Genomic DNA, 26,878 nt, shown 5'->3' with positions numbered 1-26,878 from the left:
GATGGGGGCTGCTTTTTTAGGAGGGGGATTATTTGTTAGGCCTTTTGTTCTTGAAGGTCAGGACTCCCATCAGACTCTGTTCAGAGTTTTAAAAAGCCTTTGCAACCCTGCAGTGTCACCGAACCGGTATCTCCTGCTTTAATATAAGTCATGGCTGTCCCTCTGCATTTATTTTTAAGTGCCTTTGACTTTGCTTTGGCGTCTGTGTAACAGCAAGAAGGCGTGTTCCCTATTCCCTTGACACCGTCTCTCGACAAGAAATACACTTTCAAAATCAAGTGTGCGCTCCTCATGCACTTACATTTCTGAGTTCAGGGATGTCTTTAGCGATGTAAATGGAATGATGACTGTGCATTTGTACTCATTTCTAGAGGTAGCCTGGAAAAACAAAAGCTTGCAGGGGTTTGTACAATAGGAAACTTAAAATGTCATGGTTAATTATATAGCTTCTGTTAGAACGGGAAATTCCTGCGTGCATAAATTCCAGGGAAATCATTGACTTGCACTGAATCATGCAAACGGCATCACAACATCCAGTGAAGACTCCAAGGAAGACAATCAATTCTTTTTATCGTCCTTATGAAACTTTTTAGTGATTCATCTGTGCGGATGAAAGGAGACTCAAACTCGCTGTCTCTGCTCTGGTATTAGGCAGGTTGACAGTGTTCAAAGCAACGTTAGAATTCATGTTGAACGGTGTCCACCCCCTTCACTGCCCAAAAATCAGCGTTTAGCTGGAACGCGCTGTCAGTCAAGGTACCCGCATCTGTCCTGACTTGTGGCGTGGTATTTTACCAGTGCCGGTTGCAATAAAGCCACCAATAGGACTTGATATTCTGGCTTCGTGTGTAGCGCACGCGTCAGAGGCTGACCTCTTATCAGTCATCCTGATGGAATTGCCACTGTGATGAATGAGGCCCAGCAGGTGCCTTGTAAAGGCAATGCAGTTGTTAGCAATGGGAAGCATTGCAAAGAGTATTACCTGCAAAGAGAAATACCACTGGTGCAGCTGTAGTGCTTCTAATATCCAAGCTGACTCGTTGAGAGCTAACTCGGGTATCTGCATGGTGCTGCTTTTGTGCAACATTGGGTTGCATGCAATCCAAACCCAAGGTCCTCTTGTTGATGTCTTGCTCTGACCAAGTGGAAAGTTTATCACTGACCTGGTGTGGAATAGGTGGTAATCTGGGTTCATCTGAAATAACCAGGCAGAAGGTAGGCGAAGGTGGCCTTTCAGAGACTAACTGGGTCGGCGGCATGATCCTTTGCAGGCAATAGCCTACTTCATCAGCTGCTGCGTGAGGAGAAACCAGAGCTCTGATTTAATGGAATAATATCCCTAGAGTGAAGCTGTAATGCCTTTGGCAGTGCTGCCAGGGTTGTTTTGTGCACCAGTATTTTTTGGGGATGCAGTCAAATTGGGAAGCACTCGCTCAGGCCTTGCCTACACAAGACGGTTGGCCTGGTGGAACTTAAATGAAAGAGTTTAAAATCGTGTCTTCCATGGTGTAGCAGGTTGGTGAACCTGCATAGCATTTGCACGCCTACTAATTTAATCCCCCCATTTAGTCCAACTAAGGAAAACCCCGGGGTTGACAGTCTTTTATTTTTTGCTTTAAGAGCAGCCAGTTGGGTTTTCATTTAAACCTGATCCCAGCTGACTGACTCTAAATGAAAAAAGCCCATCTCTGCTGCCGGAATGAGAGCACCCACACACAATTTGCACCCATTTCAATGTATTGATTTAATTTCACTTTAATTTACACCATACCAGGGAAACTTCCCTCTGCAAATAAGACTTTGTTTCTGCCAGGCTTTTTCAGGTTAATTTAAAACTTCCTAGTTTAAAAGGGATCAACTTAAGCAAAAGTAAAACAAGACTGATTTAAATGGAGATGAGAACATCCACGTAGACTTACGCACCACTTTGTTGAACCTCAATCAACTTTGGTTAGTTAGTTATACCGTTCTTGTGTTGACACAAATGCAGTTCTTAGTAAGTCGGTGCAATATTTGCCACTGACTCTTCTGGGAGGAAAAAAAGCCAGGCTTTTGGACCGTAGTGAACCAATGGCCACGTTTTGTAGCCTTCTTTGTGGCGTGTCCACCCACATGGTTGACAAGGGCAGCAGGAATGTGTTAATGGATGTTGCTTCCACGTGGCTTGTGCATGCTTGTGCACTCTGGTTGAAAAGATAGAAGAAAGATGATATTCCAGTTATGGAAAATACCTCTCCATAAAGGCATATGAGAGAGATTTTTAGATTGAGGTGAGCTGTCTGCATGCAGCGCTGTTCTGGGATATATCTGTTGACCAGTGCACGCTTGGGTGAATGCAAGTATTGTGAACAGTTCCCTATTTCATGGACTCAGGTGCACATTGAAGTGGTTTTCCATTTGAATGTCTCTCTCTACACTCCACTTCTTGCAGTTTTGACTTCCAAAGTATCACCCCAAACAGTCTAGCCATGATCACTGCCGAATTAGAAATATGGCTCAGCTCCGCTCATCCCATCCAGCAGCCAGACATGGAGAATGGCCATCCCTGGAGCTCTCCGGAGCTAGGATAATTGAGTTCAGTTTTGTGCCTTTAGTCTCTATGAACTCTTCAAGCCCGTTGCCCACCAGCCAAAGACACATTTGAAGGTCACGAACTGCAGTTATTGCTGACCTTGTTTTGCAAAAAATAGGGGTGCTTAATCTCAGCTCTGTTTGTCTTCCCTTACGTTCCCCTGTTGCATGGCCATATAAATCAGAGGTAGGGAGCACAACCTCGCCTTTACTGGCTAAACTCAATGCTGTGCTAATTGAGCCTGGAGCCTGACTAAGAGTTTCTGCAGAGTGGATAGCAGGAAAATAAAGGAGTGCCTATTTTATGAATCAAAATCATGATTCAGATTTCAAGCTGTGTGCAGACTTCTCTGATTTTTCCATTTATCTTTCTGCAGTGCTATTTGCATATCTTTAGAAAGATGTGTATTTATTTTGCAGGATGGCTTCCAAGTTACAGGCTGTACTTTTGTGCCAAGAGGGGGAGGATGGGTGGGTGGGTGTTTGCTTGCTTGCTTTTTCATGCAAATTTATTTTTATTATTATTAGTTTTAAATGGAGGGAAAGTGCTCATTGTGTACATTCTGGAGCATAACTTAACTTCTGCAGCGATAGCTGCCAATCCATTCCCGTGCTCAAATCCCCAAGGATTAAAATGCCAGTACCCACAAAAGAAGACACTTGTTGCTCCTGTAGTTATTTTTCCAAGGTATAAAGCCCCAAGTGGGCTATATGGCATCCTCTGGAAGATATCTATAACTTATGCCAACCACTAGAGACTCTGTGCAGCCCATAAGGGTTCTGGCTCTTGCTCCTTTGTGCAGAAGGCAATGAGATGTCCTCTGCTCTTGGGTGGCAGTATAAAACCTTTCAATAAATCATTAAGGAGAAAGGAAATCCCAAATCGTTTAAGAACTTGTTTGGGCAATTGGGGATCTCTAGATCTGCAAGGGCCCAAGCCCAGATACTGAATGCTTTTAAGCTGGTATGGTCAAGTTTAGAAAGTGCCTAAGTTAAGTGGTACAAGTCATTTTCCAAGAAAAATGGGTCTTAGACACATCTCTGAATGGTAGCAAGGGAGCCCAGTTCTGTCACTTTGAATCATAGCAAGTAATAGCTTCCTCTCCGAGTCGCCTGATTGAACCACGTCCTCAGCTGCCGCAAATCAACGTAACTCCATTCTCTCCAAGCCATTTCTTTATGTTGCATGAAAATGTGTTTGCACTGTGTATGTAAATTCTTTGTATTTAGCATTAAGCTTTTAATCAAATGATTCATGTTGGGGATATAGAGACTGTTTTTCTCCGTGCCATTTAGCATTAGTTAATCCCGTAGCTAAAAAAAAAAAAGAAAAAAAAGAAAAAAGAAATGGTTAGGAATTGAATAATAGTTTATTGTCCCGTGCAGCAAAATAACGCGAGCTGTTTGACAGATATGAATTGATTTCAATTTCAGCTTGGACTCCTATGACAGCACAAGATTAACTGCAGAGAGAGCAGCCTGGACCCTAACCAGCTAGATGCTGCAATCTGCCCTTATGCACTGCACCATGTAGGCTAATTTTAGTCTCCCAGAATGCAAGAAGCACAGGATTTAAATGATATATAGACCTGCTCTGGCCTGGCCCAGGGATGATCACCTTTCTACCATCCCATAAAAAGGGAGTAAGTTGGCCCTCATTTTTATTATGGATTCAGGTATACAATCATAGACAGTCGCCTAGTCTGAATCCCTGCTCAAGGCAGGAGCTAAACCATCCCGGAGAGACGTTTGTCTGAGCTGCACTTAAGATCTTCCCCATCTGTCCCCATGCTTAACCCCCTGGACAGCTGGGAAGGTCTTCCTAATAGTAATATCCAGCCTTAGCCTCCCTCACTGCAGTTTAAGCCATTGTTCCTTGTCCAGCACCCAATGGACACCGAACAATTTATCACCATCCTCCTTAGAACGACCCTTTTGTATGTGAAGACTATTATCAAATCCTCCTAAATCATCCCAATTCTTCCAACCTTTCCTCATCTGAAGCTATGTGGTCTGTGTGTTTTTTCCAAGCCCTTTTGATGTCCTGTGCACACTGCAGATGACCGTCATGAGCTTCTCCAACCCAGCAATTCCCTTTTAACTATTAGAAGCAAACTCAGTGGAGCAGTATTTTGCTTTCTCCATCCATCTTCCATTTTACAGTGGCTTGGAAAATATGTGATGGAGATTGTAATTACTGTTCCCTTTCTTCCTGTCTCCCTGTTTGGTGGAATCTAGCATGTATCGCGGTGCATCGTTGCTCGCCAGCCTTCTTTGGGGAGCTTGTTTGAAAGATTTATGCTAGACACAACCCCCATCTTCCTCCTCCGCGATGCCGAATGCTTGGTCCTTGCTTTAATGTAGAGAGCACCAGACTGAATTAATCATTCAAATGGACCCAGAGTATTTCCATGTGCTCTGTAGGTGATGCCATGCATCTAGCTTTGCTTCCTGCTGTTTTCTTTCAGCAGCTTGCCATAAGGTAATGGCATTCCTGGGAGCGATGCCATTTGGATCGGATACTACCGTGCCCCTGGAAAACACGCATTCCCTGGTGCTGGCCTGTCAGTCCAGGCCCATCATGTAGTCTCATAGGGTGCTGCCTACACCGTGTGAATTTGAGCTGTTTTTTCCCCAAGTACCATCGCAGCTAGGGAGCTATGTGATGGGGCCAGAGCTAATAACTGGAGGAAAAGCTAATATGACTGTCCTTGACCCCAGAGAAGCAGGAGGGGGGGTCATCATTGACCACAAGATGAACATGAGCCTGCATTGCGATGCGGCGGCTAGTAAAGCGACCAAAACGCTGGCTTGCATCCATAGATGCTTCTCAAGCAAATCCCGGGACGTCATTCTCCCCCTGTACTCGGCCTTAGTGAAGCCGCAGCTGGAGTACTGTGTCCAGTTTTGGGCTCCACAATTCAAAAAGGATGTGGAGAAGCTTGAGAGAGTCCAGAGAAGAGCCACACGCATGATCAGAGGTCAGGGAAGCAGACCCTACGATGACAGGCTGAGAGCCCTGGGGCTCTTTAGCCTGGAAAAGCGCAGGCTCAGGGGTGATCTGATGGCCACCTACAAGTTTATCAGGGGTGACCACCAGTATCTAGGGGAACGTTTGTTCACCAGAGCGCCCCAAGGGACGACGAGGACGAATGGTCACAAACTACTACAAGATTGTTTCAGGCTGGACGTAAGGAAGAATTTCTTTACTGTCCGAGCCCCCAAGGTCTGGAACAGCCTGCCGCCGGAGGTGGTTCAAGTGCCTTCATTGAACACCTTCAAGATGAAACTGGATGCTTATCTTGCTGGGATCCTATGACCCCAGCTGACTTCCTGCCCTTTGGGCGGGGGGCTGGACTCGATGATCTTCCGAGGTCCCTTCCAGCCCTAATGTCTATGAAATCTATGAAAGGCTTTCCTTATCCCTGTGATGATTTGCAGAAACACATTGAGCATCTTCTTACTCAGTGGCTGTGGGCAGACATAATGACCCAGTGTTTCAAAGGGGACAGCAGAGTCTACTGTTCAAGTGCATGCATTAGCTGAGCCAGGGTAACGGTTTCATGTGTTCGCTCGTGGGACTAAACCGTCATTTTTTAATGTGCAAATGTAACTTATACTGGTGTAGGACTGGGCACACAAAGCCATCACATGGGTTCAGTGTGGCCTATGATGAACTGATACTGGTTTCATCCAGTGGAAGCATCTTTAAATACCCAACTTACCTTGATTTTCAGTGTTTCCTATTAATTTGCCTGGTGTTCAACCCTAGTAAGAACTTTTTAAAGTGGTGACAGTTTTTGACCCGCATGACTTCTAGGGGCTTGGACCAGATCTCAAACTATAGCTTTCCTCAGCCCTCAGGAAAGGCAAACCAATTGCTTTGGCCTGGGGTATGTATTTAGTGGGGGCCTCAGGCACAGCCTTAAAGCTTGTAGACTGTGAAGCAAGATTTGTTATTAAAGAAAGAAGCATCCAGCCTAGCAAAAATGTCAGCACCGCTGTTATTTTATGCTGCTCACTCTAGTACCTTTTGATTATTTTCTAATGCAAGGGGTGGTTTATTAGACATACAGCTGCTTGCTGGTATAACCAAAGCAATCAATGATCTCCAGCTACCAAGGAAGCAAGCAGCAGCGTGCGGCCTGATGGGAGAATGACTTGCTCCTTGCAGAAGGTCAGATTTTGCATAGCTAAATGGAAAATAGTGCAGGGCTCCTTTCCAACGGTGCGTACATGGAGTCAGTGTTTATCCACACTGGGGAGATGCTGGGACGATTGTGCAGACTGAAGCGGAGAGGACGGATAGGAAGGGAGGAGACCCCGTCTGAGCAAGGAGTGCTGTCAGGCAAGTCGATTTTACAAAATACATTACGCTGAAAGGCTTCTGCCCAGGTTCCAAAACCCACCGGATCCACGGCAATTATTCTTGTCAAATGTTCAATCTGACAGGTATAAAAAAAAGAAGTGACATCATTATCTCTTCCATTCACATGTTTCACTCGGGAGGACTTGACTGGAATATTTCACAACCAGGAGTTTGCAACTCGAGCTGTCATCTTTCCACACACGTGCACACAGGCACAAAGGCTTCCAGTGCTGCTCATTTTGATTTGGAAATGGGGGGTTTCTCTCCTTGCAACCTGATTGATCGCTTCTGCAGATGGACCTGTTGGAGCTGAAAAGTGTGTGCCTTCAAAAAATCAATAGGTGACCATGTTAAAGGTGTACTCTAGCAACTTTTAACCAGACTACTGGCATTTCAAGACTAAGAAGAGCTCTGGTGGCAGTGTTGCTAATGGTGGTGGTAGGTCAGAGCACTTAATGGTACTAATCTTGGATGTCTTCAGCCTGCTTTCAGGATGGAAGTTCACTTTCCCCTGCCCTCAGCATGTAGCAGTCCCAAATGCACCCCTGCCGCTCTTTCCAGAGCAGGACACCACACCAACAGAGTTGCCACCAGTGGCGAGATCCCGGACCTCCCCCTGATCCCGATAAGCTAAGATTGCTCTTTCTCAACCTGCAATGCAATGCAAAGCACCTGCTCCTAGCTCAGCCGCGCAGCCAGAGGCAGTGCCTTACCGAACGCCACGTGCACAGGGCATTTCTGCAGGCAAACAGAGTGGAATCCCCGTATTTCTGACAGCTGCACGCCTGCAAGGTCAGACGAATGCTGCTGCCTCCCTGTTTACATTGCAGGATTGTCTGGGGGCCCCGGCTGAGCCAGACACTGTACAAACACACTGTGAGAGACGGCCCCTCCGCAGCACGCTCACAGCTCGGATCACGGCTGTTTATTTTAGGAGATTCTTGCTAAACAACCTGGGGACGAGGCAATTATCCGGCTATGCAGAGAAGTGGTGGGAAAGGAGGCAGCAGTTCCAGGCAGCTCGGGAATGAGGAAGGCAATGGGATGGGGTGGGGCAGTCTTTTGTGGCCCTGTGGAGTGGATTCACCTGCCACACAGAGAGCCTTCCCCAGTTAAAGCTTGTTATATTTATAACGAGTAATTTATGGTAAAATGCGTGTTTGATAGACCTAATTTTATGGCAGGAGTTTCTAGACGGCGCTTCTCCTTGGCATGCCAGCACTGCTCCAGTCTTGAAGGAATCTGCAGTGTGGTGTTAGCTCTGCGCTACAGAGAAGCTGTGGCAAGCACCAAGGGTTTCTTCTTTGCTTTAATCTCTTTAAATACTCAGTTATTGAGGCAAAAATGTGCTTTGGACCTAAGTGAGCATCTGTTTATTTGACTGAGATTCCTGAAAGACAGTATTAACTGCGTGCTGCTTGTGACCACCACTGTTCCAAGACTGATACACGTGTATCGTGGGAAGTGAGCAGGTGGCATGAAAAATCCAGGTGCAGTGTCCATCTCTGGTTCCTTGTCTAAGAGCAAACCTTTCTTCAAGGTCCAAAGTCTGCTATGTTTTGACACAAGGGGCTCATCCACATGTGCTGTTAATTCAAAGTAGGCTTATTGCACAGTAAGCCTACTGGGGGAGCATGTCTGCACACGTTCCCTCTTGGGAGCAGATTTGCTCCCGCCCTGCTCTGTCCCCTGCAGCAGCCAGGGTGACAGGCCAGAGGCTGGCAGGGAGCACGGGTCAGTGGTCCCCATTCGCACAGGGCCGGGAGACCTCTCCTGGCCCTGTACACATTGGGACGGGTCCTGATGTGCACAGGGCTGGGAGATGGCTGCTGCTGCAGAGCTCTCCGGCCCTGTGCATAATATGGGGACAAGCCCTGTGCCCAGCAGGGCTTCCCTGCACAGCCTTGGGCTGGCCGGACACTGTCTCAGTCTGGGACAGCTCCAGGATGCCTCCGGCTGAGCAGGGAAGAAAGAGCTCCCCATTCCCGGTGCTGCTCAGCTCCCCGCTCCTATGGAGAGCCAGGAGGCACACAGCCCTGAGGGGAGCAGAGAGGGACCCAATCCCCATGCTGATCGGCTCCTGGCTCATAGGGGGAGCTGGAAGCTGAGCAGCCCTGGGAACAGGGCTCTTGCTGGTCTGGCTGATTGGGAGCAGATTTGCTCCTGGTCATCATCTACACAAGCCCTAATGCTCAGTATCTACTGCAGAGCTAGTTTAGCACTCGTATTAACAGGTACTAGCTAACTGCACAGTAGACTATCTTACTGCATGGTAGCTTGTGAGCACAGTTACTTAGTGATGCTTTACTGCGCAGTAGATTAGTCCTCTGCGCAGTAAAGCGTCTCATGTAGACGCACTGTAGAAGAACAATATTTCCTGTCTCCTGTTAGGAAGCAGACAAAAAAAAGGGGTGGGGAGGAATGTCAGTCAAACAAAAACATTGTTTCTGTCCCCTATCATTGGTTGCACCAGGCCTGCTCCGAGTGTGGGGTTAGGGAGGGGGCCGGAATAGGTGAATGATACCTCCCCCACACCCACCATGTATGCACTGGGAGGAGGTAGGGGTGCCGGCAGTGTCATGGCTGCCTGCCCAAACAGGCTGGGACTGGAGGGAGGGAGGAGTCTGTGTCCCGTAAAGTCATCATCTTTGCCCCCTTGGAAAATGGGCTGTCTCAGGGACCCATGTCCCATAGGAGCATCCATGAGACACGGTGCTTTCCAGACCCCCTCTCCGCGGTCCAGCCACGCCTCACGCTGCCTTCAGCTGAACATAGGCCTTGAGGGGCGAAGCTAAAAATTTCCTGCCAGGAGGAAGACCGCTGACAGAAGAGCATCACCTGTCACTGAGCTACTTGAAAATGAACTCGGCAGAGGGCTGGTATAAACAGAGCCATTAAGGCCTTGTTAGAGCCTAATAGAGATGAAAGAGGATGAAGCCAAGTTCCCCGCGTCTTGCTCTGGCTGCTCTGCACACAAGATCCAAGTTTCTTTAATCCAGGAGAGGTTTTTCCACTGAGGCTCATTTGTGGTCCTAGATTTCTGCATTGCAGCAGGTACTTTGGTGACCAACGCTCCTCTTTCCCCCCCAGCCAAAAATAATCAGCTCTGCAAACATCTGGGTTTTTTATGTTCCCCCCCAACAGCTATTATTACCTGCCTTCTCCAGCCGGTAGGTCCTCTGCCCGGTGCCCAGGGAGCGTGTGGTAATAACACCTGCCCTGCTTAATTCCCTGTATGCCGTTCTAAAAATGTCCCTGGGATATTTCAAGCAGCATCTTTGGAGGCTGTGCCGGGGCTGTGTGGCTGATAAGTGTGCCAGGCCCCTGACGTGCCAGGGTACGTGTGCTGACACAGCAATGCCTGACATCCAGTCTCCCGTTCTTGCTACCTTTTCCTCCCTATCATTTCTCGACCCCGAGACAGATGGCAGTACCGGGATTGGAAATGACTGTGCTAGGGGGATTAGCGTCTTGGCAGAGCATTAGTGACTTAAGCTGCCAAAACAGCTTAACATCATTCCCATTTCCAATTTAAGAGAAAGTTTAACATCTTCCTACCTGGGGTCATCCAAAGGGAAGTTTTCGGTTTACTGGAGTCTCCCAAGGCCTCCATCCAGGAGCATGTTTACTCCCGTCTTGCATATTGTTTCTGGGGGAAGAGGGGAGAGAAGTGTGTTTCCAAATCACCTGTGAGTAAAGCATTAGGGGTATTCAAGGACATCCTATATCATTCACAAAGTAGCATGAAAGCACGCCTCGCCTTGTGTCAGAGACAACCCACCTTATCTCCCAAAGCTGAGGGTTTCCCATAAGAAACTGAGGGCTGCCACAAAATAAGTCACGTTGGAGGGCAGGCATTGGATTTAGCCCTCAAAGCCAAAGGTGCCAAAAGTGGTGTCAGCTGCTATAAATTATCAGCATGCTTTAACTTGCGGATTATAGATTTCATAGACGTTCAGGCTGGAAGGGACCTTGCGAGATCAGCGGGTCCAGCCCCCTGCCCCAGGGGCAGGAAGGCAGCTGGGGTCGGATCACCCCAGCAAAATGAGCATCCAAGTGTTTCTTAAAGATATCTGGAGTAGGTGCTTGCTTGCACCTCTCCTGGGGCGGGCTATTCCTATATAATTATTAATTATAAGCCAGACAAAACTCTTGGGGTAGAAGCAATATCTCTTATTAGACCAACTAAATAGTAGCAAAAAAAAAAATCTTTCTTTGCAAGCTTATGGGCCCAAACAGCCTTCATCAGGCAGAGGAGAATTCAAAGATTGTAAAAGTTCTCCCAGGTAGAAAAGAAACTTCGTCTTGCACCGGGGAGGTAGAGGATGGTAGGGTTCCCCTGGCCTTCAATGTCCATTTGTGAAAATCCTGCTCTGTGGCTGTGCAGATTAGGCAGAGATGAGGCTCCATCACGCTTCTTCCCTGAAGGGGTGAGATGTCCGGCAGGGAGTTGAATTTTGCTTCCTTCCTGTTTAGCAATGACGTTAAATTTCCAAATGGCTAACTGCGATATTTTCCACGTTTCAGGGATGTAAATTGTAGAAAAGATATCGCTTCTGCCCCAAGAGTTTGTCTACCTCTGCTTTTTAGGCCAACATGGCTACGACCTATGTCCACAAAACATGGAAGATGTTAATTATAAGGAACGCATGCATTTTTCCCCCCTCATTGTATGTCAAAGCACCTTCTCCTTAAAAAGAGATCCCTCCCAAAGCCCTGCATCAAAGCAGCAACAAATTGTCACCTGGTTTGCTGTCTTGCTGCCCCATTTCAGGGGAAAAGAGATCCCCCAACTAGATGAAATTCAACTCTATGAGCCAACGCTGGGCTCCTGGAAAAGGACACAACAGACTGCAAGTGGTCACAGGCCTCTCCACTGGCAAATCTCACCCAGCAAGTGTTGGGTAGATGGATCTCACTGAAGGGCGGTGGATGTATTGTGCTCAAGCAGCCGGCACATGGGCATCTCATTTTCTTTATGCATCCAACTGGGAGATTCTCTGGCTAAATTCGGAGCCCTGCCTATGATCTCCTTATCAAAAATGCAAAGCAACTTGAAGCCTGATGATGCCCAGAGCTGTTGCATATCAGCACACTGCAGTGACTGCCAACCTTGTCATCCTTCCCCTTGTGTCTGTTATCTTCTGTACCAGGCTCTTTACATTTTATCTTTAACTTGATTCTCAACCATTCAGCACAGGGCTTGGCTTGTGCACCGTGTCCTGGGCCTGGCACAGCAGGCCCTCAATCTTTATCGGGGCAGGTAGGGGATGCTAACAGTAGAAATAATACTAGTATTCTGTACCTGCCTTGTGTGCCTTGATGCTATTAGTGGTGGCCAATGAGATGAGACATTTGACAGTGAGAAAGAGGATAGAGTATTTAATATTACCCCATTGCTAGGTTTCTTTCCTTTTGCTTTAAAGCCTGTCTTTTAATGCCCCATCCTGCAACATCGAGTGTTGGCCATCGTCTTCAGTAAGCTCACGGTCAGGCTCTTTGGTTGTAACCTCTGCAGGGCCGGGGGCTGTTTTTCTTCTTGCATTGTGCATTGTTAAGCATGCCCCTTTCACTAAGCCAACAAGATCCTGAATGCAGTGATCCATGAGCTGGAGGTCCTCCGCTGTCAGTGGCTTGCATTTGAAAGCGGTGCATGTGGCAGGTTGTAATTAGCCTGCACCCAGAATGAGATGGAAACATCCGCTGAAGGGAGGGCAGCAGGTCTTTGTTGGTCCTTGAACAGGAATCAGGACTTTGTGACAGTTCCTTTAGGGCTGGACTTAGCATTGCAAGGGACTGGCAGGGAAATAGTGATATCATTCCAGCTCTTTTTGGCCTCCATGTAAGGTTGATGACAGTGGTGTAGACAATACCCGTCGCATCGCAGCGGTGTGTTTTAAATGCCAGGGTAACAACTGAAGGCCGTAGCTGAATGCGGCTGTCGTTAAAGATCCCTGTAGCTTACCGTGAAGATATTCCCCATGATGCCGCTCGTTACTGTGACTTCACACCTAAATACCACTTAATCATTCACAGCGCTGCACTCGAGGTGTTGTAGCTTAGTCTTGTGTTCCTAATGCGTGTTTACAATTGTTAGACTAGCTCGTCAGAATAAGCACAACGGAAAAGGCAGATTGGTTCTTACATTACCTGGCCGAGCTCTGGGGGCTGTCGATCACAGTTGGCTTTATATTTTTGGCAAACATTAGCAACAACTCGCTAGCTTCTGCAGCAAGCTCCCTTCTGCTCTGCTGCGGCACCTTCGAAATCGCCAGCAAAGACCAGGCTACGGGACCGTCTCCTGTGACTGATGCCACAGGATGTACGACGAGCGCATGCAGCTTGATTTTTTCAGGCCATCGGTTTGGTGCAAAGGGTTTGTTCTGAACAGAGCAAATTGGATTTGGATGCAATTGAGAAGGAATAAAACATATGGTGCCGTATGACATTCACGGCCCCTTTCTTGTCTGCCGCTGCGTTTAATGGCTTTGTTTTTAATCCGTAACAGTGAAGTCTTTGCTAGAGCTTTTGATAACAGCAGGTCGTGTTGTGATTCGACTTGCACGGGAACCCAGAGTAACTCCGTCGACTTAACTGAACTTCCTCTGGGTTTTGACAGCTGTAGGAGAGATCAGGCTCTCGGCTGGCAGCACGAAAATACAAACCCTCGTGGAGGCTGTGCTGGGCAGGAGCCTTAGGAGCAGTTGAACCATTTAGACTCGGGACTGGTTTAACTCGCATGGACAAATTTCCCTGTTGCCCTCCACCTTTCTCTCAGTTAATGCAGGTTAAATGATGTTGGTTTTTATTTCCCTGAGGACTTTTCTTTTTGGAGGTTGGACAGCACGAGTAAAAGTTGAGCGCTCACCATGCTCCCCACTGAACAAGACTCCACCGGTGAAGGCTATCAGGCTGTCACAGCAAAGAGGCTTGAGATTGTTTGGGATTTTAAAATGGTCAAAAATGCATCGCTAGTACAGGATTGCACAGTAGGTTGAAATCAAAGTCCTTTACGTTTCTAGTTGGAAACGGACAAGCCAACGTGCGTTCTTCATTAGCAATTAGTTATGCGTAACCAGCTCGTTGCTGACTGTCTTTACTGTAATTGGTGACAAAAAATGCACGTACCTTGCTCTGCGTTGAGTAACGGACGGCGATTCTCATGCATTTTTGTTGCTAGTTGGAATCTAATCTGCATAGACTTTTTACTCCTAACAGCTATCACACCTACGTAGACCTTGTCTACAGGGCAAGCAGAGAGGAAGAATGGCATATGCAGATAGACTTACGAAAACACCCAATTTACCAGCAGGCAGTTGTGTAATGATCAGACCAGAATTGAAAATTAAGCTTGTCATGTATTTGTGACATGTTGTTGCTGGGTGGGGGTGGGAACCAAAAAACAGTTGCGTATGACAAATCTTATGTACTCTGAAATTTATAATACTTTTTCAGATTTAATTGACTGGGGCAACCGTATGATTTATATCCGTGCTTTATGCATAGTATAACCATAACACAATCATAATGCAGAACTGAGCTAATTCAATTTCTCTTTGACCTTGTAACTCATTCATGTATTTGGCTGTCAGCATTTGAATATAAAGTGTGCGTATATATTGCTGGAAAAAACCTGCTGATTCTTTAGCTTAAGAAATCGGGCTGTTGTTGATATTAGGGGATACTTCACCTAGCTTGTTCAGCACTGCCTAGATAACACATTTACTGCTTACATGGCTTTAAGCAAAGTGTCCTTAGTGGGCATTGACGGCAGACCCTGATGTGGCTATATCAAATATAGGCTCCACTTTCCTTAGTGGCAGTAAGAAGTGCTTCGAGGTTTGCAAGTAGTAGGTCACTCTGAGCCACCGGTCCTACAGCTCTGACTCGTGGGAGAAATGATTGGGACTGTGAGTAAGGATGCTGAATTGGTACCTTCACTGGCACTAATCTGTATCCGATAAGGGAAATAATTCTGCTGCTGTAGTGGTGGATGAGGTATCACAAGTATCATACTAAAAGCTCTTTCTGAGTCCAATTTCAAAAGATGAGTTTTAAGCCCTGGAGCAACCGTAGTAAGACAAATGCTTCAAAGACGGAAACCCTTGAGTTCCCAAACTGCATCGCATCCCTCGGCCTCGCTGAGCACGGTGACACGTAGGTTGAGACGGGAGGGTTTTCTCTACCAGATCAGCATGGAGGACACTGCACCAGTTTTCACCTCCTAGCCAACACAGTCCTCCCTTGTCGGATCCATTAACAAGGAGATGCTGGTGCATTTTTCCCCACCTGTAGCGTGAGCAGAAGGCACCTGCAAAGTCACGATAGCCTGGGAAGCCTTGCCGGAAGGCAGCACACGGGCTCATTAGCACAGCAGAAGGACAACTCTCGTACAAAGCAACATCCTCGGTGTCTAAATTTAGCACACCAGCTATTTTGGGTGATGTGATTAACCTCCATCCCGGCAGCTCAAACCGAACTTGAAATAACAGCCTCTCTCCCAAAGTTGCAAAGGAAATGAGAACTCAGAATTGCACGTTTCCTTCGCTTAATTGAGTGGATCTGCAAGGGGCTTGAAATGGGGGTCTGTTTGGGGTAGAAACCGCTAACCTGGGTGATGCATAGGGAGGGAGCAACTTGTGTTCCCAGAGGCCTTGGTCTCAAGAGCTGCCAATGGCTCGCAGCTCTTACTAGCTTCAAAATTGAGCCTGGAGAGTGCTTTCCTACAGGAGTCCAGGGCAGCCCAGTGTTGACCACCGGTATGAAGATGAAAGCCTCATATAATGAAATGCTTGGGGGGCAGTCCAGTGTTGACCACCAATATAAAGATGAAAGCCTCATATAATGAAATGCTTGGGGGGCAGTCCAGTGTTGACCACCGATATAAAGATGAAAGCCTCATATAATGAAATGCTTGGGGGGCAGTCCAGTGTTGACCACCGATATAAAGATGAAAGCCTCACTTAATGAAATGCTTGGGGGCAAGCAGGGAGAACGGAGCTGGAGCTGATGGAAATACTCCTGTTGATTTTGGGTGAGGTCCAGAAGACTTTGCAGCCTTGTTGCCTCTATGAAATCTGTGATGGCTCCTTTTAAAATTGATCCAAAAGACGTTCTTCCGTCTGTCATCGGTAAAGGAATTTAAACTCCCAGGGATATCAAAAAGAGAGAGGAAAAAGTCATTTAGGTGATACCGGGAGGCGACGAGAACGAAGCGGTGGCACACCTGCAATCTCAGCCCGGTGGTGAATCACTGGCAGATTGCAGCACATTCGGGGAACTATAACGCAGGCACTTGCATCTAGTTAGATTGAGGATTGAAACTTTAATGGCTGCTGGAGCTGTAACTTTCCAGACTGCAGTGCACCAAGCAAGCCTTTGCTCTATAGAGCAATTTGTCTCTGGAGAAGGATAAAACATAGGGAGACGGTTACAGCAACCCCAAGCCAACCTATAAAATTGCTTTATGGGTAGCTGTCACTGAGTGCAGCCAGTGTACAGTGGCTCGTGGCAATGTTGCTTCCCAATAGCCAGGACAGGGTCACTGAGCAACAGCATTATAGAAGAGCCACATAGTAAGGGAAAGAGAGTGGAGTTGTATGCAGTATATTGCAATAAAAGTCTTTTTGGTAGGATACTGCTGATAAGGCTTAAGAATGGTCTTGGCATTGTCGCATACAAAACGCCTGGCCTGAGATTTTAACTGTAGAAAGCTTGTCTCCTGCAGAGAGATGCTCTTAAGAAAGGAGAGGGTGACCTGAGAATTACAATTGCCTCTTACGTAAAGGAGAAAGATGAACCAAAACAGGGTGGAAATGCTTCGTGCTTCCAAACTGGGTGATAGTGTGCATCCCAGGGAGAGAGAGCGATCGTTACTAGCATGCGGTCCATTCAAGCTTTCAGGTTCCCGCTGTCTCCGCATCTCTTGATGGAGTTTGAAAGCCCAGTAGTAGTATTATAGAAAGTGTCCATAATACTGTCACACTATTCCTCTGGCATGCTTCTTTTGGGTCTGATTCAGACTTCTCTCTGTGTGTTTTATACACTGGGCGCAATGGGTTAACCCTGGAGCTAGTGAAACCAGAGCAGTCCCTGCCTGTCTTCAACCAAAAAGCAAAGAACAGCCTTAAGTGCCACAAAACTACTTGGCCCCCATTTCAACTGGTCTGTAGGGGCAAAGCAGTTGGGCTTCAACTGGTGTCATTAGGAACATGAGACTAAAATCCCAAAGTCATATGAGTTATCAGGAATGAGGCACCAGGGGGTCAGTATAAATCACAGAATCACAGAAAATTCAGGCTGGAAGGGATGTAGGAGGTCACATCGAGTCCAACCCCTGCTCAAAGCAGGACCAGCCCCAACTACATCATCCCAGCCAAAGCCTTGTCGAGCCAGATCATACAAACCGCCAAGGATGGAGAGTCCCCCACCTCTCTGGGTGACCTGTTCCAGCGCTTCACCACCCTCCTAGTAAGAGAGGTTTTCCTAATATCCAACCTCAACCTTCCTTGCAGCCACCTGATACCATTGCTCCTTGTCCCGTCATCTGCCACCATTGAATGTTCAAACAAGAAGTACTTGCTGCTTTCCTTCTATTTCTTTTTTTTAATTTGTGCTAAAGCTGCTGTGAATTTAGCACCTGTGCTGTTATCAATTTCTCTTTTATTCCCTTTCAAACTAAACCGATGTCCCCTGCAGCTGTCTCAGAATAACTCCTGGGCCTGAGTCAGTGGGAAGTTTGTCTCATTAGGGACTCTGGGATTGCACCCTGAACTTTTTGCTGCTAGGATAGTGCTGCTTTTGTGGACACAAACACTGCAACTTTTAACTTAACACCATAAAAGAAGTTTAAGAAAGGGAAAAGTTACCTCTCTCTGTGTGTCTTTCAGCTTTCCCATGTGTGTTTTCCCATTGTATTGCAGCACAGAGGATCTCTGGGCAGAGTGCTTCCAAGCATGGACTGACCAGCTCGATCCCAAACCCTTGGCTTTACTTGCAGGCTTGAGTCATTAGTGCCTACGAAATGCCCTCCCCTTCAGTCACCATTGCTTAATTAAAAGCTCTCGCCAGCCAAATCAAACTGACACGAGGGATACTGCAAGGCACTTCCAGCACGAATAAAAGGCACAGCGAACTTTGAGAGCCGCCCGTCACGTCCTCCTCTGAACCTTCTGGGAGAGCGGTTGTAACGGCTCTTCCTAGTACTTTTAGAAAGAGCAAGAGCCCGGAGCGCCTGTTGCGAATAGTAGATGCTAACCATGCTGATGGCAATGCAGGTCCCGAATCCCCAGGATGGATCCCAGCCCCTGAAGCTGCAAGCGCAGCATCCGAGGAGGAGGTGATAGGAGAGGAGTGGATCTGAGCAAGTGGGAGAATGAACAAAGAAAAGTGGGGGTGAAGTAGGTGAGATAGGAGAGATCAATATGAGATACCGATCATGAGATATTGAACATCTGGGAAGGTGCCAGGTGGGTGGTTGGAGGCCAAACTTGGCACAGAAACAAGGAAGGTTGGGCCTACGGGCAGAGGTGATGCCTTGGATGAGGTCTCACCCCACCACTGTGTCTACATGGGGGTGTTATTATGCACTCCCTCTGCATCACCTACTGCCATTTTTAAACCACTTAAAGCAGCAATGAGACTACTTTCCCCACTTGTTCAGCTGCACAGGGTGACTCTAAAACCTCCCCATGGTGGATTTTTTTTACCTAGGAGGACAACTCATGCAGCCTGACAAGCAGCTTTTGACTGGGCCAGCTCATTCAAAGACCAGTGTGCAGAGCCTATGGCAATGGGAGCCTGACCCTGGCTGGGGTCTGCAAGTGCTATCGCAATATGAACGTGAACTAATTAACAAATTAAAGATGCTGAGCAGCTTCTAACGGGCAATGCCTTCATGACCTCTTTTGTCCCGTCTTCTTTGTGCCTTGTACAGCTGGATAATCCAGACGAGCAAGCAGCGCAAATCCGGCGTGAGTTAGATGGGCGTCTTCAAATGGCAGAGCAAATCGCCAAGGTAAGGAAAGTCTGTAAATACGGTAACCAGACCGAGCAGGACTTTGCGTGGCCATCACACACTTCCCCTTCCAAGATAACTTTTTCTCCTCGACCATTGCGACCTAAAAACACCAGGAGACTTAGGGCTTGGTTCTAAGCACCCAGGACTCGCTGGTATCTGTGTTGCTCAAGCTCATAATTCCCCCTGGGAAATGAGAGGGAACGGTGGAGAAGTGCTGTTGCAAATGGCATCCACCAAGATGTGATGTCCTGATGGTACTGAACCTGCTCTGCAGCCTCAGCAATCCCCACCTCTATTCCTCGCCCTACTCCTCACCTGCCTCCCATGACACCCCTGCCCAACACGCTCCTCTCAGTTGTCCCACGTTGCGGGAGAGGCAACTGAGCCCCTCTCCCCGAAGTGTTGACCCCCTTCAGTGGGAGTCTTGCTTCCCTAGGATCTACAAGGGCTGGACTCCCCATGAGGAATCCACTGAGATGCTTCAGCTCCTCCTTGCATTGAAATCGTGGCTCGTGGAAACAGTGCCAAAACCGGTGCATTTGGAGAGATGAGTATCCTGGTGATGAAGCATTAATGCCTCAGCATCAGAGCATCAATCAGCAGTCCTGACATCTAAAATACACTCCGATGTTTTATCGGTGGCCCCTGTCTTATGCAAAGTATGTGCCATAAAACAACATCTAATTAGTCCTGACTGTGCCAGAACTAATTTCCTTGAGAGTGAGCACCTCTTCCTCCCGTCGAGGCTCATCCTAAAGCAGCTTAGTTCTGTTTCCAAACCCGACAGATTTAGGAGCCGTTGAAATTCGATGAACCACAGCTGGGCACGCTTGGCCATGCCAGCCCAGGGGAAAGGATGGCCTCCAGGCTATGGCATTACCCTGCACTCAGGGCAGCTGGGATCAGTTTCTGGCTCTGCCACAGACTCTTTTTGTGACCTTTGGCAAGTCTCTTGTGCCTTGGACCAGCTCATTGAAAAGGGAATGAGGGCTCTTTTCTTGTCAGGATATCTACAGGCACATTGATGGAGGTGCCATGTAGACAAGAAACTCCTGAGACTGGAGGAAACAAACTGGAGAGCTGTGGGCTGAACTGGGAGAAGGGAGGTGTCAATTGGCAGATTGACTTCTTGACAGCTAAGGAGCTGGCCTTGGGTGCGTTTAACAAGATACGCTCCAAATGCATGGGGAGGCACTGCCAGGGTTTTTCTGTTGCATGACGCTCAACGCCCAATGCAAGGAGTGACTGCCGATTATTCATTGAATCTTAACAGTTGGGTTGGTTGGTTTGTCTCTTAATCCTAGGAACGCAAGTTTCCAAAATTTGTATCCAAAGAAATGGAAAACATGTACATTGAGGAGCTGAAGTCATCCGTCAACCTGCTGATGGCCAATTTGGAAAGCATGCCCGTCTCCAAAGGAGGCTCGGAGTTCAAGTTGCAGAAGCTGAAACGTAGCCACAACACCTCCATCATCGACATGGGAGAAGAAAACGAAAACCAGCTTTCCAAGTCGGATGTTGTGCTCTCTTTCTCCTTGGAGGTAAAAGCTATAAAAACTTTCTCCGTTCCATTGTAAAATCTGCAGAGTTAGTGCGATTAACGGTTACAGCAATCAGTGCAAATGATGAGGGTGGGTATTACAATAGCAGCTTGAGGATGGGCAGAGATCAGTCAAACAATTTCCGACTGTCCAAGAGAGGCTGATTCTAAATGGCCATTTGGATGCCTCTGTTTTGCTGAAACTCAAGGGGGCTGGTAGAAAATCACTCAAAAAGAAGCACTGTTAGCTATCATCTTTGCAATGGGAGACAGGGGTTGTACCACACGTGGCTACCTGAAGCCAAGCTCATCCCTGACGTAACTTCACCGAAAGCTATGGGATTAATTCAGGGGTGAATCTGGCTGCCCAGTGTCTGCGCGCCATCTCCAAGACCTGCCAAGTCCCAGTCTCTTTCTGCAGTAATAAGGGCTGATGGATCAGAAATAGAAGTTCAGGGACAGAACATCCATCGGTGTGATTTCACACAGACATGTCCTTTATTACTGGCTCCCGCATTACAAATGCCTCTTGCTTTAGGTGTCTTTGCATTTGATTATTGCCAATTAGAGGTGTCACTTTGTTCCTTGGTGAGCCTTGCTTGAGAGCTGAAAAACTATTAGAGAAGTGCAGGGAGCATCGTAAGTTTGGAAAGTGCCCTGCAAATTGGCTCACGGTTTGCAGGGGCGCCTTGCTCTTTCTTGAAGGCAATGGGCAGGCCGCCCCGCACCCCGCACAATCTTAGCCTGGCTCCCAGAAGCCTCTAGCTCTTCACAAGCAAGATGCTGAGATGATGCAAACAGCAATGCCGTCGCGTTGTTTCAGCTCCCAGTGAAAATTGCTTCTCGCTTTTCTTTTCGGGACCGTCGGTGCAAAGGGAAAAGAGAGCTCAGCACCTCCTGAGGGCAGCCCTCCGGGTCGGAGGAGGCTGGTTGTGTTTGATCTTGCTTAGTTCTTCCCTCATGCATCCTCTCTGCACTCTGCAGGTCGTCATCATGGAAGTGCAGGGCCTGAAGTCCTTGGCTCCGAACCGCATTGTTTATTGCACTATGGAAGTCGAAGGTGGAGAGAAACTGCAGACCGACCAGGCTGAAGCATCCAAGCCCACGTGAGTTGCTTCTCCGTTTATCCTTTGCCCTCCTGCCGGCTCGGCTCTGCTCTGCTGTTGCCCAGCTCTGCTCTTTTGTGTGAAAAGCAAATCGGCGCGGGGAGCTAAGATCTGTGTGCTCATCGATGTTCAGGTCCGAAAGAAGCATTGGAATATGCAAAGGGAAGCGTGCTTCGTTTTCATCCAGATGTGAAACCTGCTCTTCCACGAAGGGGGGGTTACCCTGGAGCAGGTTTTGCATCTGGAACAGGTAAACTTCACATGAGCCCTATTCAGGAGAGCCCTTAAAGACATGCCAGGGTATTACTGAGGTCACTGGGATGTAAGTAAGTGTGTGTGCGTACGTGCATGTGCAAAGAACATGTTTCAGCACCTTGCTAAATGGGGATGGCGTGTGTAAAGTGCAGCACGTGTGTAACTGTTCAGCCGCGGCCGTCCTGTGAACATACATCACTTGTCTTTGGAAGTGTTATGAGAGAAAGAAACCCAGTGGATCAAGGAGAAATGCCCTTTCCAGTGACAGCAAGAAAAGGGGAATGAAAATGCATAGGTGTAGGAGGGCAGAGAAAAGAGAGAGGTGAGGCTTTCAAGTCCTGTGAAGAAATACCGGTATGGAGAGAAGGGATGGAAATTGGTGGCGGTGTAAAAACATGCCTAGACAGCACTCTTTACCTTTCACCCCTTCCCTGCCTCCGTGTCCTCTTCCAAAATCTCCTTCCCCTTGTTATCTCCTATCCTAGCCCCCACTCTATTAAACATCAGGGCTCAGGGCCAGTTTTAAAATGTTTTTATACTGCAGCACATCATCACAGAGTATATTCACATGCATGTACACGCGCACACCCGTGTCTTTATACATGCATGTAAGCATCATCTTGATAACTGCAGATTTAGCAGTCAGCTTTGAGGCTCTTGATTTTTATGGAAACATTGGAGCCAGCGCTCCTTGTCTGGAGAGGGTCCAACTCTCCGTGAGCACCGGCACCCCAGCCAGCCCGATCCTTTTCCCTTCGGGATCCCAATCCAAGTGTGAAACTTTCCAGGCCGGCCTGTCTTCCTGGGCTCTCACACGAGCTGACTTCGTGCTCTTTTTCCGATCGGTGCATTTACAAGCAGCCACGTTTCACATCACGTGCTCATAACCCAGCGGTGTCTTGCCTTCAGCAATGTGCGCGCTGGGGCCCTGTGATGCAAAGCACCTGCTGTTGCATGATCTGAACGCACCTCTGGGTGCATGCTCCATTGGCTTGTGATCATTGTTGTTCTCACTCGGTCTCTTTGACCCAGAAGCTCTTGTAAAAATTTGCTGTTCTCATCATCATAAAAAGCAATCTTCCTATCCCTCAGGTTGCCACTAGTCCAGCGACGTGCATCTAGACAAGCTTTAATACTAACACAACTCCCCCGCCGTCAGATTTCCTCCAGTGTTAACTTAACACCCAGCCCTAGAACGTGCTTTGTGCTGTTGAGTCTCCAAATGCCTTCATTCCTCCATCTCTGCCCTTTCTTAGCCCTCTGGCAAGCAGGAAGCCCAAGCCCAGTTTTTGCAGTGGCTTCCTTGTGCAAAAGGGTTTGCCGAGTAGTTGTTGAGCGTGCCTCCATCAGCCTTCATGTGCACATCCTCGTAGTGAGCTGAGGGACTATCGCAGCCCCCTGGCAATGCTTGTTCTTCGAAATGCAAGGGGGACTGTCAAGTCCGGTTTGTCTAAACAAGATCTTTGTTGTTGATGCAGGAAATGATGGGCATCTTTTCTCTTCTTCTTTTGGGTACAAAGCATTTGAGACGCTGCCTACGTGGATATGAGATTGTGTTTTCCAGTTAGTTCGTTACGGAGATTTCATATTTAAATGATATTCATGCTGTACCGGTTTACGGTGCAAAATTTCCAAGGTCAGACACAGCTTTCTGGAGAATGCTGAGTTATGCCTAGAGCTTCAGGTTTCTCTTCTCCGAGGCACCACAAACCCCACTGGAGGGACAACGGGACTGGACTAGGTGACCTAATGAGTCGTATCCATTTCATAGATCTTTTATATGCTTTCAAGATGAGCTTCAAAGCACACTGTTTCCTCTAGGTGACCATTCTACAATAATGATTCATTAATACTTTTCAAGGCTCAGGCAAACCAAGTTTAACATCTTTGATTCAACAAGAAGCAAAAGCATCATGTTGCCCTCCTCATGGGTATATAAATGCAGCATACAAACATTTCCAAAACTCAGGAGGAGGTGTAAACAGGAAGTCTACTTTGCAAAAAGCAAAAACAAAAAAAAAGTTGAGGTTGTCATTTGTATTTGCTAATTTTTATATAATGAGAATATTAATATATACACGTGTGTGTGTGTGTGTGTATATATATATATATATGTAACAGGATTATTCAAGCTGAAAGTATCCAAAGCTTGCTCTGTGCAGGCTGAAGGGCATCTGGACTCACTGTATTTTCCTGCAAGGGCTTTCAGATCAAATAGCCTGGCAGCCTTGTCACGAACATGCAGACACCATTGATGAACTGGCACATTGCGGTCTGTCTGAATGAGCTGCGTGGTTCCACCTGGAGCAGTTTCCAGCTCTCTATTAAAAATCAGGGAAGCACAGAGGGCCGTTAAGCTCCAAAGCACACTGCCTGCAACAAATCCGATGTGAAGGCCTTTGTGAGTTTTAAGATTATATTTTGCTGCCGTTGTTTATTTGGAAAAACCCGTTTTCTGGGGAAGGATTTTAAAACGCAGCGACTCAGCCGCAGCTGCGGACTTCCACGCTCGCCCAGCCGTGCCGGCAGAACCGGAGCGTTGTTTCACAGGTGTCTGTTTCCTTTCTGATGACAGAAAAGAAGCTGACACCGCGCCGCCCTTGCCCAGATCCGTGTGAATATGCTGCACACCTTTTCAAAGCAACGTCCCCACCTAGCAAGGGCATTGCAGCCAGCCAGACTCCTCAAAAGCATCCTCTACCTTGGAGAAGGCAATGGCAGGGCTGTTCTGGGAAGAGGATTTCTAAAAGAGCCTGCTCTTGTTCCTGTTTTTTGCTGCTTTGCTTTCCACTGAGAAGGAGTGATGCCTGCCTGCTTTGCAGAGCACGTTTGGACCAGTCTGCACGTCAGGCTCCACGCCTGCCGCCCTCCCCGAGATAAATCCTTGCTCAGGCAAGCGTTGCCCCTGGCCCCCAGGACACGGCTCTTGGGAGAGATCCTTGTGTCGATATGGTCTGCAGGACTCAACCCTTGAGCAGGGTTATTTTGGGCCGTGATGAAATGGACTGTCTGAGCACAAAGCCACCCGCCCTTTGGAGACAGCAACTGGGGCAGAGCCGTGCCGCACGCCTCCTGTACAAACCATGCTGCTGTGAGCGGGATGCCCACCCCAGCTTCCCCTAGAAGGCTAAGCCCAGTTCAAGGTCTGAGCCCTTATTGCCAAGGGCTTGACGCCCGCAGCGTCCGGACACAGCTTGCTGGTGGCAGCTCTGCTCCTCGATATAAAGATGCTTTCTGTCCCCAAAATACAATCCATCCTGCAGAGAGGTACAGGGAACTTGCCAGGGCATTGTGGACCTCACCCGCTTCCAGTCCAAGGGTCAGGCATGCTATTTGCCTTCACATTTGCACACACCCTATCTCTCTCTCTCACACACACACACACGCATGTGTGACAGCGGGGAGACGAAAAACAATCCTCCTACTACCACAAATCTTCAGAAAACAGCGCACCTTATTGAACATGCCCAGGGGAGAGGATGGGAGACTGGATGAACCGCTGGGCTTACAGTTCTGCTTCAAGCTCCGCTGCTCTGCGCGCTGCCCCCCTCCGTAAGAGACAGTCGTGGATCCAAAGAGTGTACAGGGTAGATTTCTCTGTAGCATTCAGCACTGACTGAACTGTGCTACCATCCAGCTCCAGGGGAGATTTGCATATTTTTGATTATCCCATTGGCTGCAATAAGCCTCTAAAGCACGGAGGAAACTTCATCCTATTGCCTTCCAGTGGGAAGCATTCAATCGGCGGTCCCACCAGGTGCTTTTTAGGGAGGGGGTTAGAGGAAGCTTTTGCTTTGCTCTCTAATCTTCTGGGGTGTGAAATCGTCCCATGGCTCGGAGTGGCAGCGTTCCCCATCGCTGCTCCATCGCGGATGAGCGCAGGCTCTCCGCCGCCCACGCTGCTCCATTTCAGCCACAATCCTTTCGCGGCAGGATTAGTAGATGCAGCACCTATATATAGCACAGCACATTTTTAGAGCGAGAGTCAGAGCTGAAATAGCAAGGGGCGGTGCAGATCAGAACCGCAGTGCGCTCGCAGCGTTGTGCTGGGGAAGTGCACCGAGGCAGAGCCAGGATTGGGATGCATTGAATGCTACTGTCAGGAAGATCACCAGATCGATGGGTTCCCCATCACACTCCCCGCCCTGTCGGTCCCCTGGACATCGACTGATGTTTGCAAATTGGGATTCACTGAGAATAGAGCTTGCAACTTTAACCTCCGCCCTTGAAAATCACCTTGAGGATCACATGAGCTCTGTAGCAAAAAGGGACACACAACTTCCTAGCTCTCGAGGTGGAAATTTCCTCCGTGGATCATTCTGCTGTGCAGCCATAGAAGATCTGCTCTTCTCGTGGATTCAGGCAGTGTGTCTCCCTCCCAAGCACTGGATGCTGTAATGCAACTATTGCTACAAACTGAAGGATGCCTCAAAGCTCCCAGATTAATACAATAATAAATAATAATTTATTAAATAAAATAAATAATAATAAATTAATAAAGTAATAAAATATATTAGATTTACCCAAAGAGTCTTGTCTGCCTATGTCCTTAGACCAACACGGCTACGACCTATACCCCCAGTGTAGTCTATCTTCCTGATATGGTTACATGCAGATGATGCTGGGAATATCTGATGACAGTGAAAAGTGAATTAAATCCTTTTGTTATTAGGTTATATATTTATACATAAAATAACAAACACATCTTTAGTTGGACATGCTTCACACGGTGCAGAGCTAAAGTTAAGAGAGGAAGCTAACTTAAGTGAGAGGAAAATTTGGCGCATCAAAACCCAGCCATTTGGGTTTATGACCTGGTCATTTGGTCCTTTCCTGACATAGGGCATCGTGTTTATTCTTGCTCACGGGTCTTTGGGTTCAGCTCGGAGGCTAGTGGGTCCACAAATGCAGCCTGTCCTGTATCTCCAGATCCTAGTCCAACGTGACTGCTTGCACCCGAGGCCCAGAGGTACTAGGGGAAGGCTGTGCACTTCTGCCAAGCCTGGAAATTAATCTCC

At 47.7% G+C, this 26,878-nt stretch overlaps 1 protein-coding gene across 5 annotated transcripts in view; it reads left to right on the top strand.

The window, feature by feature from the left end:
• The window catches only part of CADPS (calcium dependent secretion activator), a 245,143-nt gene that overhangs the window by 79,339 nt on the left and 138,926 nt on the right, over window positions 1–26,878 (top strand). For all 5 annotated transcript variants that reach the window (XM_059715930.1, XM_059715931.1, XM_059715928.1 and 2 more), the window contains exons 4-6: window positions 18,876–18,956; window positions 20,264–20,500; window positions 21,484–21,605. In XM_059715930.1, the coding sequence (XP_059571913.1) occupies window positions 18,876–18,956; window positions 20,264–20,500; window positions 21,484–21,605 (440 nt within the window). The remainder of the gene's footprint in view (window positions 1–18,875; window positions 18,957–20,263; window positions 20,501–21,483; window positions 21,606–26,878) is intronic.

The sequence above is a fragment of the Alligator mississippiensis genome, chromosome 12 (assembly GCF_030867095.1).
Source record: "Alligator mississippiensis isolate rAllMis1 chromosome 12, rAllMis1, whole genome shotgun sequence".
Taxonomy (NCBI): Eukaryota; Metazoa; Chordata; order Crocodylia; family Alligatoridae; genus Alligator; species Alligator mississippiensis.
The sequence above is the reverse complement of the archived record's forward strand: the minus strand, read 5'-3'. Positions and strand labels throughout refer to the sequence as shown.